At 37.0% G+C, this 12,392-nt stretch overlaps 1 protein-coding gene across 1 annotated transcript in view; it reads right to left on the reverse strand.

Annotated features, from left to right (window-relative positions):
* Positions 1 to 236: 236 nt before the first annotated feature.
* The window catches only part of LOC136874422 (zinc finger protein 668), a 52,775-nt gene continuing 40,619 nt past the window's right edge, over positions 237 to 12,392 (reverse strand). The window contains exons 3-5 of the mRNA XM_068227799.1: positions 11,201 to 11,935; positions 4,132 to 5,524; positions 237 to 247 (exon numbers count right to left, since the gene is read on the reverse strand). Coding sequence (XP_068083900.1) covers positions 237 to 247; positions 4,132 to 5,524; positions 11,201 to 11,935 — 2,139 coding nt within the window. The remainder of the gene's footprint in view (positions 248 to 4,131; positions 5,525 to 11,200; positions 11,936 to 12,392) is intronic.

Consider the following 12,392-nt stretch of genomic DNA (forward strand, 5'->3'; position numbering starts at 1 on the left):
ACGTGATGTGGCTGAAAAACTGTTCAGGAAAAAAGTCACTGTCGAGAAGATGTAACATAAACCTTATGTTAAAGTTGCAGACTGAAGTTCTCTCATCACTTGCAGGGCAGTTCTTTTACAGTAAAGATAATTTATTTACTGCTACCAAGTTCAGTGAGAAAACCCATTGCGCCAGCATGACAAAAATTCTCTTAAAGTAGTATTTTAAATTAGACTGCACTACAGATAGAGAACTATTACACAAGAACTGAAAGGAGTACCCATATAGCTGATGTACACAAAATTAATGCTTTTCATGGGACAATGAATCAGAGCTAGAAAATACGTATTGCTTCATGTGAATGAGAGAACTGTTTTGAATCAAGAAATATGAATATTTAATAGATCAATATAAAATTCAATTTGTTTATTGTAAATTTAATTTCCAGTCTGTATGTGTATGTTTAGTCGTCAGCCCGAAAGCTGGTTGGATCCTCAACAGCTCCGCCATCAGCTGTCTTAGATGGCTAAGGTATCACTGAAGAGGCGTACTAGGGAAATGAGGAGTGAGGTAGTTTCCCGTTGCTTTCCTCACCGAGCCAGAAGTTGCTATTACATATCAGTCTGCCAAGCCCACTGAAATGCATGCACCAACCGACCCTATGAACAATATTTTCACACCATTCATAGCAGGGACTGGCTGCAGAAGGAATGGCATTACTAGCATCACTCATACCTCGGTCACTTTCATTTTGTCAAAGCAAAGGATAAAGCTGAGACAGATCAATGAAAGTAACAAGATTGCTCTAGCCCATACCAAAAGACATAGTGCACTGTAAACACTAGGTCCCACCAGCAAAGGCAAGAAATGTTATGTAGATAGGTTGCCTTTGAAATATATGATAATTCATTAAAGTGTGTTTAAATTTCTTGGCTATTCGGATACGCATTGCAATCCATAATCTTGTACTGTAGGCTTACACTCTTCTGCACGTTGATAAATTGAGATGTGATAAAACGATTGATTTTAATCATTTTCAACAATATATCGCTTCAAGAAAAAACAAGTTGTTACGTATTTTGTTTCTTCTATTTTAAATTCAGTACCGGTACGTTGTGATTCTGTACGAAACCTCTGCTTAAGGAAAACTTACAAGCATGAACCAGTAATGCTTTCCATCCAATATTTTCATTGTCAACTCAAATAATATCTGTTATACCCAATGGATGAGATCTGTGTGAAAATGTTCCACTTTCCACTTTCTCGCACTGTTCAGCACTTGCTTTCAATCTAGTGTCAAAAATTTCATTTTTAGGTTCCGTATTGAATCGAGATCTACCTAACAAATTTTGAATGTAAAACTTGCTTACAAAGCGGTCACCAGTTCAACTTTCTTCAAAGATGACAGCGTGATAGCCACTCTATGTATTATATACTAGCTCGTTGCTTACTAAGCACAGAATACTACAACTCCCCATCTACACTCACAACATGGCACAAAAGACAGCAATTTTGAAGACCTGTTGTTATTTATTTATAAATGATGAAATACTGCACATGTGTGAACTGATCATAGTTCAGCACAATAAATGAAAAACTCAGACCTAAATGTTTGCTCGAAGCATTTGCCTAGCTGAACAAATTTTAAGGTTAAAAGTTTTCCCTTTCATAAAGGGACTACGATCTTGTCTTTGTAAATAAGCTAAAAATCCTCTCATACTCAGCATTGCTACGTGGGAATGATAAAATAGTAAGCATCACCTAAGAGATTCCATCATATTTACGAATACTATCAACTGATTCCATCTGCCCCACCAATACCCACTGAACATCTATTCTCCCTAATTATTGATACAAAAAGGGAAAGCACGGGATTTTTAAACAATACAAAAATACTATATCTGCTCTCAAAATCGAGATCAGTCTCGGCGATCAGGTAAATGGGAGGAAGGATGAAAAATTGGGAGTCTTCAACTTAAATTGAGGGAGTTAGCAAGTCTGTTAAATACAGTGAAACCTCGTTACTGCGTTCCCCATTAACACATTTTCTCGCTTAGCACGTCATAAATTCAAAGTCTCAATTCTAATTGTATTAAATTTATATCAAAATACTTCACTTATCACATCATGAATTTTCGCTATTACTGCTTAGTACGATCACATTTTTCCTACCCCTAAAAATGTTATTTGTCATCCCTTGTGGAAGGAACGTGATTTTCATCTCAGGTAAGAGCCCTCATCAAATTTGCGTGATGACGGGAAAAGGCCTTCAATTCCTGAACTTCACAGGATAAGTTGCACCTTCGGGGAGCAACGCGTTAGCCTCACGAATGTTCATTTTTGCTTGCCGATTAGCAGTGAGATTGCTGAATAATACAATTGGCCTGTTTGTGCTTGTACTTCGCATTCCCTTCAGAAGTTAGAAATTTATTTTGTGTTGAGTGGTACAGTGAAGGGTAGTGAATATTTGTCACATAATAGCCTACATCTGGATTAGGAACATGATTGTGTGAAGTTGACCAGCATGGTGCATATTTGTCTTGTGATAGCCTAGTTATAAATATGAAAAAAGTCATCAAATTCCTTACTAATAACAAAATTAAAATCTCTCAAAGTGGACTGGCATCTGCATCTTTCAGTGTGCAGAGGTGGTACGAATGGTGAAACTCGCACCTTTGAGTTTCGACTCAATTACTCGAATTTAACTGTATCATTGCAGATCTATACGATGAAGTTTGCAAATTGTATCAATCACTCGAGTCGCTCAAAATGTTGTTGGATTCAAAATGGTAGCAAAAGTCATTCTCTTGCAGTCACACATGTTCAAGTGTAATTGATTGTCTAAGATTAATAACCCGCTGGTCCAAAACAAAAGACTTCTTCTAACATTTGTTTTAGAAAGAGTGTGATCTGTAATAATATTCTGATATTTTTATGGGCCCCAATGCAATCTTATTTGTTGTTTGGTTTTTCTCACACCTTTCAGTCCACTGTTGTTATTTTATAAGCCCCAGTGGAAAAGGTTTTATATATTTTGTTATTGTTTTTTTTCCACATCTTTTAATATTCTCTTCTCATCTTTAGAAATAGTAGATATAGTTTTCACTGAAACTGTGATTACACAATGTAAAATGCCCTCATGTTGGAAAAAATTGCATCTAGTGTTTCCATATCCCTGTCAGATAGTTTTTATTTGTGTATTCAATACAGTAGTATGGTTTCTCGCTTAACACATTCTTTTTCCTTGTCCCCTGCAGAAACACCTTAACGAGATTTTACTGTAAACATCTTAAAAAAAAATATAAATAAAGTTGAATTTGAAGACTGAGAATTCTGGACTTCAGCAACATTTGGAAACACCACCTCATACAACAATGGACATCTAATTCATTTCATGCCACTGTTTGATGCTCTACTTGCCCCCATGAACTGCATTACTGGCTATGCAAAACTCATACAAATTACAATTTGAGGTTAAATACCTAGATAACATATAATATGTCTCGAGAGGAAGCAAAAATGATAAAAATATACAGGATATAATGAAAAATAGCCAATAACAGTTCATGTTTTCAGATTAACAATATCAAAAGAACCCAATATTTTAGTTAGCATGTAGAACAAAGAATATAAAGTTGTTCCAGACTAGCCTTTTGCAAAATCAGCATTAGATGGTCATATTTTCTAGCTGTTCGCTATCATTTTCAATGTTGTCTGCAAACAATATTCTTTAATGTCCTTAAGAACTCGCTACTTGCTGTCCATCAACTGACTGGACCCGCAAGTAGCTTAGATACAGATATTTTAAAAAATAAAACAAATACCAATAACAATGACCATAAGCTTGCAACTCAACAACATTCTGACATAGGCCTATTCCATGAGAGAAGTGAAGTTGCTACAAACAATAATCAACAGTAGTCCCATCCTTACAACCTATTTGAAAGCATAAATGAAAGACAATAAATGAGAAAAAATAAGAACATTTCCTAAGTTAATCAAGTTCACTGCATTCTTTAAAGTCTATGAAGCATGCCTATGCATGTGAAGTTTGATGTGAAATTTTGAAGGAAATCTTTCTTTACAGGTATCACACTCAAAAGGTTTCTCATCTGAGTGGTTCTTCAAGTGCATTTTAAAATAATACTTACCTTTGAAAGTCTTGTCACATATAGGGCAGAGAAAGGGACCAGTTTCGTTGTGTAGTGCTTCTGCTATGTGTCCATCCAACTCAATTTGAGTTTCAAATGCCCTACGGCAATAATCACATTTGTATGGCATAGGGGGCTTCTTGCGAGGACTAGATTCACTGTTTAATTTCATAGCACGTGGTTTCACTGACTCGCTATTTAATTTAGAAGAACGTGGTTTCACAGATTCACCATTTTTTTTCACTGCACGTTGTTTCACAGAAACACCGTTTGCTTTCACAGAACGACGTTTTACAGAAACACTGTTTGCTTGTAAAGAACGACGTTTCACAGAAACACCGTTTGCTTGTACAGAATGAGGTTTCACCGGGGGCATATTCTTTTCAGCTTTACGACCAACATTCTTTATAGAAACACAGGGAGGTTCCACCTCTTTTGAAGTTTCACAGACTTTAGGAGGGAAGAGTTTATTATGAGGTAAAGCAGCATGGGCATCCAATTCTTCACGAGACTGGAATGTCTTGTTGCAAATCTCGCATACAAGAGGTTGGAGGTGTTTCTTGCAATGATTCCGCAAATACAGTTCAAAAGCAAATGCCTTTCCACATACTTCACAAACGAACGGTTTTTTCCCTGAATGGATGAAAAGATGACGCCGCAGGCTATGTTTGGTGGCAAGAGTGACAGCACATATGTTACACCTATATTGACGCTCATAGTGCATAACCTGATGGTATTTCAGACGGATTTCGAGAGCAAACCGTTTCCCACAAATATCGCAAACAAAAGCTCCCGCACCATTACCCTGATGCACCATAACAGTGTGTAGCTCCAGCGAACGTCGTGTCTTAAAACACTGACCACATTCTCGACATGATTTATCCTTACTAGCATGTTCCTTCTTTAAGTGGGCTTTCAAAAGAGTTTTTTGTGAGAAACCTTCTCCACATACTGGACAACCTAGTCTTTGCTCAGGTAACGGAACAGCATGAGTCAACTTATGTCGCTCCAGAGTCTTTTCACGAGCAAATTTCTGATTGCAGTGGTCACAGATATATGGTTTCCGCGATTTGTGCATACGTTTATGATACTTAAATACTAATTGGTCATTGAAATGTTTATTGCACAAAGAGCACACGTAAAGATCTCTTCGGACACGATCAGGGAGACCAGCAGGAATTGGATCCGGGTCGTTCTTTTGGCACAAATTTTCATCAAAACTGGATCTTGAATTGATATCTGAATGACGACTGCAATCAAAGCAGTAGCTATCTTCCTCAGCAGGATCATCACTCAAATCCAGAATGTGATCTTCAGGCACTATCTCTTCTTTAAGCTCACGCTTCAGATCTCCGTCCGAACTGCTGGAATGTACCCCCAACTCAGAGCATGTCTGTAAGAGATACAGGATTTTAATGCACTAATAATGGAATAGAGTGACATGACTAGATATATTTCTGGCATATTACCTGAGAATATGGCATAAGCAGTTCATTCTAACTAATTTTTCAGCATTTTAACAAACTCACTAAGGTGTTGTAAATTACATTCTAAAGGAAGTTTTTATTAAACAAAAATAATGTAGCCATTGATGCTTTTGCGGCCTATACGTATAGACATGATATAGGCTTTTAGGCTTATGCCGTGTCAAGAAAATAAGGTGAAATTCTTTACGTTTCGCAGAGAACTATGCTCTGTGTCGTCAGAAGAAAATCTCGACTGTCCTCGAGAAAGGCTTCTAAAACATGTTCCCAGTTTTGCGACACAGAAAACCTGCTATGTGTCAGTGTGACTTTAAAACATTAGCAAGGCACTTTCACAAAACAGAACATCTATTTTCAGCTTTATAGATAGTGCTCAGTTTCTTTGGCAGTCATTAAAAATGTTTTTTAAATTTATATTTCTTAATTTCTCTACCTTAGTTGTTTTTCTTTAATAGCATTACATTGTGTAGTTTTAGAAGCCTTTACAAACCATTATTCTCGTCATTATTCCGTATTGAAAAATAGCTAATTACAAAGTTTGCACCAGGAGTAATTTTAATACCACCTATTCAATACAATTTATACCACTATTGTGTGGTCAAATATACAGGAATTACCAGAATTTTAAAGGTACATGTTTCGCCTACTATTTATTGGGTATCATCAGCCTTGTTCAATCTTAAAACACACACTGGTCTGAGGAATCTTAACAATTTACATAAAACGTATTGACGAACACTTACAGATGTTGATACTGTGGTTGCATAATAATTACAGCATAAAAAATATTGAATAAAATAGAGATATACTTTGAAAAATTAAAACGTTTGTCTAAAACTAATTGTCACACATTGTTTTTTAAAAATAATCCATGTCTAACACTGAAATGGATCTTTTTGATAAAAAGCTTGAACAATATATATCACGCCTGGAGAACAGATTATCAAAACCAAGGCTTCACAGGATAAGAACAATACAGTTAAAAGATATAGCATTTGATGAGGTTGAAGTTTAATATTTAAAATTAGAATGAAGAAACGTGGTTGAATTGGAGGCGGTATAGATTAAGACATCTTGGAATGTTGGATAAAAATCGTAGTATGTCGAGAAACGCTAAAAAAAACATTGAAGAATTTGTCGAAAACGCTGCTAAAATTATCCAAATAAAAGAAGGTAGGTCAAATGACAATACTGTGTAACCAGAAAAGCTTCATGTAGACGTGGATGTCCGTAGTAAACAATGTTGTCATGTAATGTATGTCCTAATGCATCTGCAGCGTTTGAAATTTGATAATCTGTTCTCCAGGTGAAATATATATTGTTCAAGCTTTTTATCAAAAAGATCCATTTCAGTGTCAGACATGGATTATTTCTAAAAAACAATGTGTGACAATTACGTTTAGACGAACATTTTAATTTTTCAAAGTTTCTTTAGTATATGTATCTATTTTATTCAATATTTTTTATGCTGTAATTATTATGCAACCACAGTATCAACACCTGTAAGTGTTCATCAATACGTTTTATGTAAATTGTTAAGATTCTTCAGACCAGTGTGTATTTTAAGATTGAACGAGGCTGATGATGCCCAATAAATAGTGGACGAACATGTACCTTTAAAATTCTGGTAATTCCTATGTGTATTTGACCACACAATAGTGGTATAAATTGTATTGAATAGGTGGTATTAACATTACTCCTTGTGTAAACTTTGTAATTATTTAGAAGCCTTTCTCGAGGACAGTCAAGATTTTCTTCTGATGACACAGAGCATAGTTCTCTGCGAAATGTAAAGAATTTCACCTTATTTTCTTGACATGGCATAAGCCCAAAAGCCTATATTACATCTAAAAAGAATGTAATTCATGCCTCAAACTAATATACAGTACTGTAGCTAGGCTCGTAGAGGAGGAGAAAGACAGTGAAGGATAACAGTTTGGTGACAGTATCTATTCAGTCCAAAGTACATCATCATTTGAATAAAACAAGCTATAGTGAAGAATATTTAAGGCTTTAAACATTTAATGTGTGCCAAGGGCCTTTTCAATACTCTTTGTATACATACGGGCTTTCCAACTTCATGTTTCACGGTTATGTGAGCAGTGTCCAGCAGTCACAAGAGAGAATAAACTGAAACTGCATCAATTTGCCAAACACAGGGAGCTATTCATACCAACAAAATATTACATATCCATTTCTGATAAAGGAGATGCCCCTTCCCTGTAACTGTGTCACCAAGTGAGCTGGCTGCCTAGTACAGGCCGCACAACTGTGAGCTTGCATTCAGGAGACGATGGGTTTGAATTCCACTGCCAGCAGCCCTGAAGATGGTTTTCTGTGTTTCCCACGCTTATACCAAGCAAATGAATCTGTACATTAAGGAAGGCCATGGTTACTACCTTCCAATACTATCCCTTTCCCAGTTTGCATCACAGAAAACCTGCTATGTGTCAGTGAGATTTTAAAACATTAGCAAGCCACTTTCACAAAACAGACCATCTGTTTTCAGCTTTATACATAGTGCTCAGTTTCTTTCGCAGTCATTAAAAATATTTTTTAAATTTATATTTCTTAATATTAATTTCTCTACCTTAGTTGTTTTTCTTTAATAGCATTACATTGTGTAGTATGAGGATAACAGTACAGCAGAGGTTGAATAGTCAAGTATAGTTGGAAATAACTCCACACATTGACAATGGGTCCTGAATGGGGGCTGCTACCCCAAGTTGACCAGATAGTTCAAGCCTCCAAGACAAAAATTACTCTGCTGTACTCCAACTACTATAATTCAAAAAGCATTCAAGTTATCAACCTCAAACTTAGAACATGTATTCACCAGGTTGCTTAGTAGTCTGTATGGTGTGATGGCTTCCAAAGCAGTACTCTTTGTGGTTCCATTTAAGCCTTTCTCAGCAGGGTGTAGTAGGAAAGATACTGATCTACCCTGTTTGCACCCTTCATGTACTTATTCAAGAATTTTCTTAACAGTTATTCCCTGTTTAGTGTTAGACATTCATCATAAGAAATATCCAATTCACTGTCAGTTGATACATTTAATAACCAGTCTGCATATAATTAATCACAAATATTAGCATCCATCAGTAACGGAATGCGCCGCACCATGTCGACATCCAAACTAAAGCTCCATGGAATAGTTCTACATTTCCGATATTTTGTTAACTACATGAATGTTTAAAGAAAGAAAAGTAATCTATATTCCATGACTATCCCATTTGAAATAATCTTGTCACCAAGGAAATACAAGGTGCATAAAAACGAGAATTCTTGTGACACGTCTCCTACTGTCGGCAGTCACCTACAGTCAGTTGAGAAGCTACGTGAATTCTCAGGGCCCATCACCCATGTGGCACATCAAGTAATAAATCTCAAAATATTTTGTTGTCACATAAGGCATGTTGCTATCTTGTACAATGATTCTTATTGCATAAGAACACCCGTGCATATGTGCAGCTTTTACGGCTACAAAGAGTGTGCAAGTGGAAAAATTATCAGCACTAATATTATCCCACTACGCCATGACAGGCTTGCAAGTAGGTCAAAGTTTAGTAGAGATAGCACAACAAGCTGCAAACAATGCTGATGTATAAAAGCGGAGATTTCTGGGGCCCGTCTAGCACCAGACAAGCTAAGGGAACACATTTTTTAGGACAAGGGATACCACCAGTCAGACCCAAAAAATTATATGCAATGTGTAGGAGTAAAGAGAGAGGGAACTCTGCTACCTGTAATATAAACAGTCTAGAAAATAGCTGATATCACAAGGGCTCATAGAAGAGCTGTAATAAGAATCGCAAAAGAGAGGCAGGTGGATGATCTAAACATGAAATGCAGAATAAGAAAATTAGTAAGCTGAAGGCAGTCAAGGATATGGATGCTCTTCAACATTACACTATTTGCAACATACAACAATTGAGAAACAGTTTCATTCCCTTAACAATAGAGACTTTTTCCACAAAGGCAAATATTTCTTGAAGACAATAGTGAAAATTCTGGAATTCTGATATACGAAAGTTAACATGTGGAGCATACTGATGGAAAAATTGAATTCCACTGTATGCGTTCAATGGATGATTCAATTAGTATCAATATCTAATGGGAAGAAAGAAAGAAAGGTTAACTGTTATTCAAGATTGTTCATAAGGTACCATGTCAACTTGTCAGATGTCAGAAAACCCAATGTTTATCATGAGATTAAAAGCACTATATTTCAGAAATGGTTTCAAGGAATTAAAATGAACTAGCCTGAGAAGAGCAGAATTTGGACAATGACCCTTATCAGACATTCATGACAAATTTCCAAAATAGCAGCAAGGAATAGAATGTTGATTTGAGTTATTGGAGGACCACATTTCTCCAGCAGTATGTGCTGACATGAGGAAATAGAAGCATAAGCATCATGTGAAACAGAATAGGCTACTGTTCTCAGTATATGAGGTGGATGGCACTGCTAGGAGACACGGACAAAAAGTAAACTGATTTCCATCTTATCACTGTCACTTGAATGATACTGAGTTGATTTGGGCCTAGATGATAATAATATCACAGCTAATTACAAACACTTCCTGGTTTCTGAAGTGGAAAGGATGGTGGAGAAGTTATGAGGTGCATAATCAGGAATAGATGAGATACAACGTATATCTGATTAGTATGTGGCAAACTTGTGATTATGAATAATTCAACAAAGTGGTATACCCTCTACACAGGAAAGATGGCTTTTGTCTGAAAACTGAGAACACAAAACAGTAATGTATGTGAAGTGTTAAAGGCTAATCGTTTCATTAGTAATATTGTAATGGTTATAGCGTCCACCATGCCAACTTGCTACGGGCCGGGCGCGTCACCATATCGGCCCACCCGCTTACGCTTCCACGGCGCCAATCACGAACAAGACTTAAGTGTTAGACCAGCCCCCTCTCGCATCCGTCTGGGGTAGTGCAGCAGAGGACCATGTAAATCACTTGATAATTAATCTGGAGTCTTCCATCTCGCGAGGTTCTTGGATACATCTAGTATCTGAACTGTTCTGGAAAGGCCGGTGCAGGTATATAAGAGAGGAGTGACTTGCCTGGGGTTGGTGTAGTTCAGTCGTGAGCTCAGTCAGCGAATGACTGCCAGCACTATGAAGTGTGTGGAATGCCGTGATTGTTGGACTAGCGTTCTACGGTGCGGATTGACGGCGAAGGAGAGAACGTGTGGCCGTGTGACTTTGTGACGAGAGAGAGAGACTGTGTAAGTGTGTGTATGAGCGAAAGTTATGTGTATTCCTGTGTAGTTTGTGCTTAGTTAATAAATCTTAGTATAGAAGCTACCAGTCTAGTGTTAGTTTGTCCTACTACTCCTCCATAGTAGACACCTCCTCATCATCAGAAAAGCTTGAGGTCCAGGAACAGCCAATAGAGTCTAACAGAGGCAGGCCTTCTCGATTGATGCATATAATGGCTGTTTATGGTCATTAAAAAAAAGCTAGCAATACCTTCCTCACCAGCAATCATCTTTCAAATCAGAAGTAAGTGTGGCACAACTGTACTTATCTAAATTTTACTAAACAAGCTGAAAGAACTTACTGTATTGAATGAAGTGTCATTTCTTAGAGAACGCTCCTCCATTGTAGACACCTCCTCATCATCAGAGAAGCTTGAGCTCCAGGAACAGCCATTGGAATCCAGCAAAGGCTGGTCTTCCCAGTTGAGGGGCACTGTCTTCAGAGTTGTGTATGTGGGCTCTTCTGTTGGTTCAGGTGGCATTTCCCATGGCCACATACTGGTTGGCTCCCCCAGAGCTAGTGGTATTATCTTCAAGGATGTAAAGGTTGTCTCCAAGGATGATTCTTCACATGGTATTGTCTGAACTACCCACACATTGATAGGCTCCTTTCTAAGAGCAGCAGATGCTAATTCAGGAGGAAGAACCAAACTTTCTTTTTTCTCATTGTTGCCTTCTGAACCTCCAATATTATCTGAAATTTCGGATTCAGTTGGAAGTATATATTTCTCTGATAATGGTGGACTATCTACTGATTTATCTGCCAACTTGATAGCTTCTGATAATGTATTAGGAACATCTGAGTTGCCACCCACAATTATCCTCTCTTCAACCAACATTGTTCCAGTAAGTGTCAGACTCAATAAACCAGATTTTATATAAGTATCCTCTGTAGCTGTAATGTTGGAGTCTTGAGCACTACAACTGTAAGAATGATTATAGACTTCTCTGGCTAACTCTGCTTTATTAGCCAGAATGGCTGAAGTTTCCTTACAAATGGTGTCACCTTCATAAATCTCATCAGAGTTTTCATTCTTCTGAAAGAAAATATAATTATACACATCAGAATTCTCTGGTTGTCAGGACATTTGAACAAGAAAATCATTATACAACATAAGATCATTGGCACATGAATTATCTATTTATGAATATATAGAGCAACACAACACATACAACATAAGATCAATGGCACATGCATTGTATATGAATATATATAGAATACATCATGTTAAATCCAAAAGAAAAGTCTATATTTAATTTCTCATTATAGTTTATGATTTGAGGGTAGATAAAATTTGTATGGAAGAAAAGAAAGAGGTAAGCTATGTAGGAGAATAATGGACCTGGCTATGAAGAATAAGAGAAGCAGAGGGAGGTCTAGTTTTTAATGATTTCAAAGTAAGAGTTATAAAGGAAGCCACAATACTAGTTGCAAATAGAGGGTTTTAGAGGCCATTCGTTTATTAACAGAGGTTTGCACACATAAGTGGGTTT

The sequence above is a fragment of the Anabrus simplex genome, chromosome 5 (genome assembly GCF_040414725.1).
Source record: "Anabrus simplex isolate iqAnaSimp1 chromosome 5, ASM4041472v1, whole genome shotgun sequence".
In the NCBI taxonomy this organism is placed as follows: Eukaryota; Metazoa; Arthropoda; class Insecta; order Orthoptera; family Tettigoniidae; genus Anabrus; species Anabrus simplex.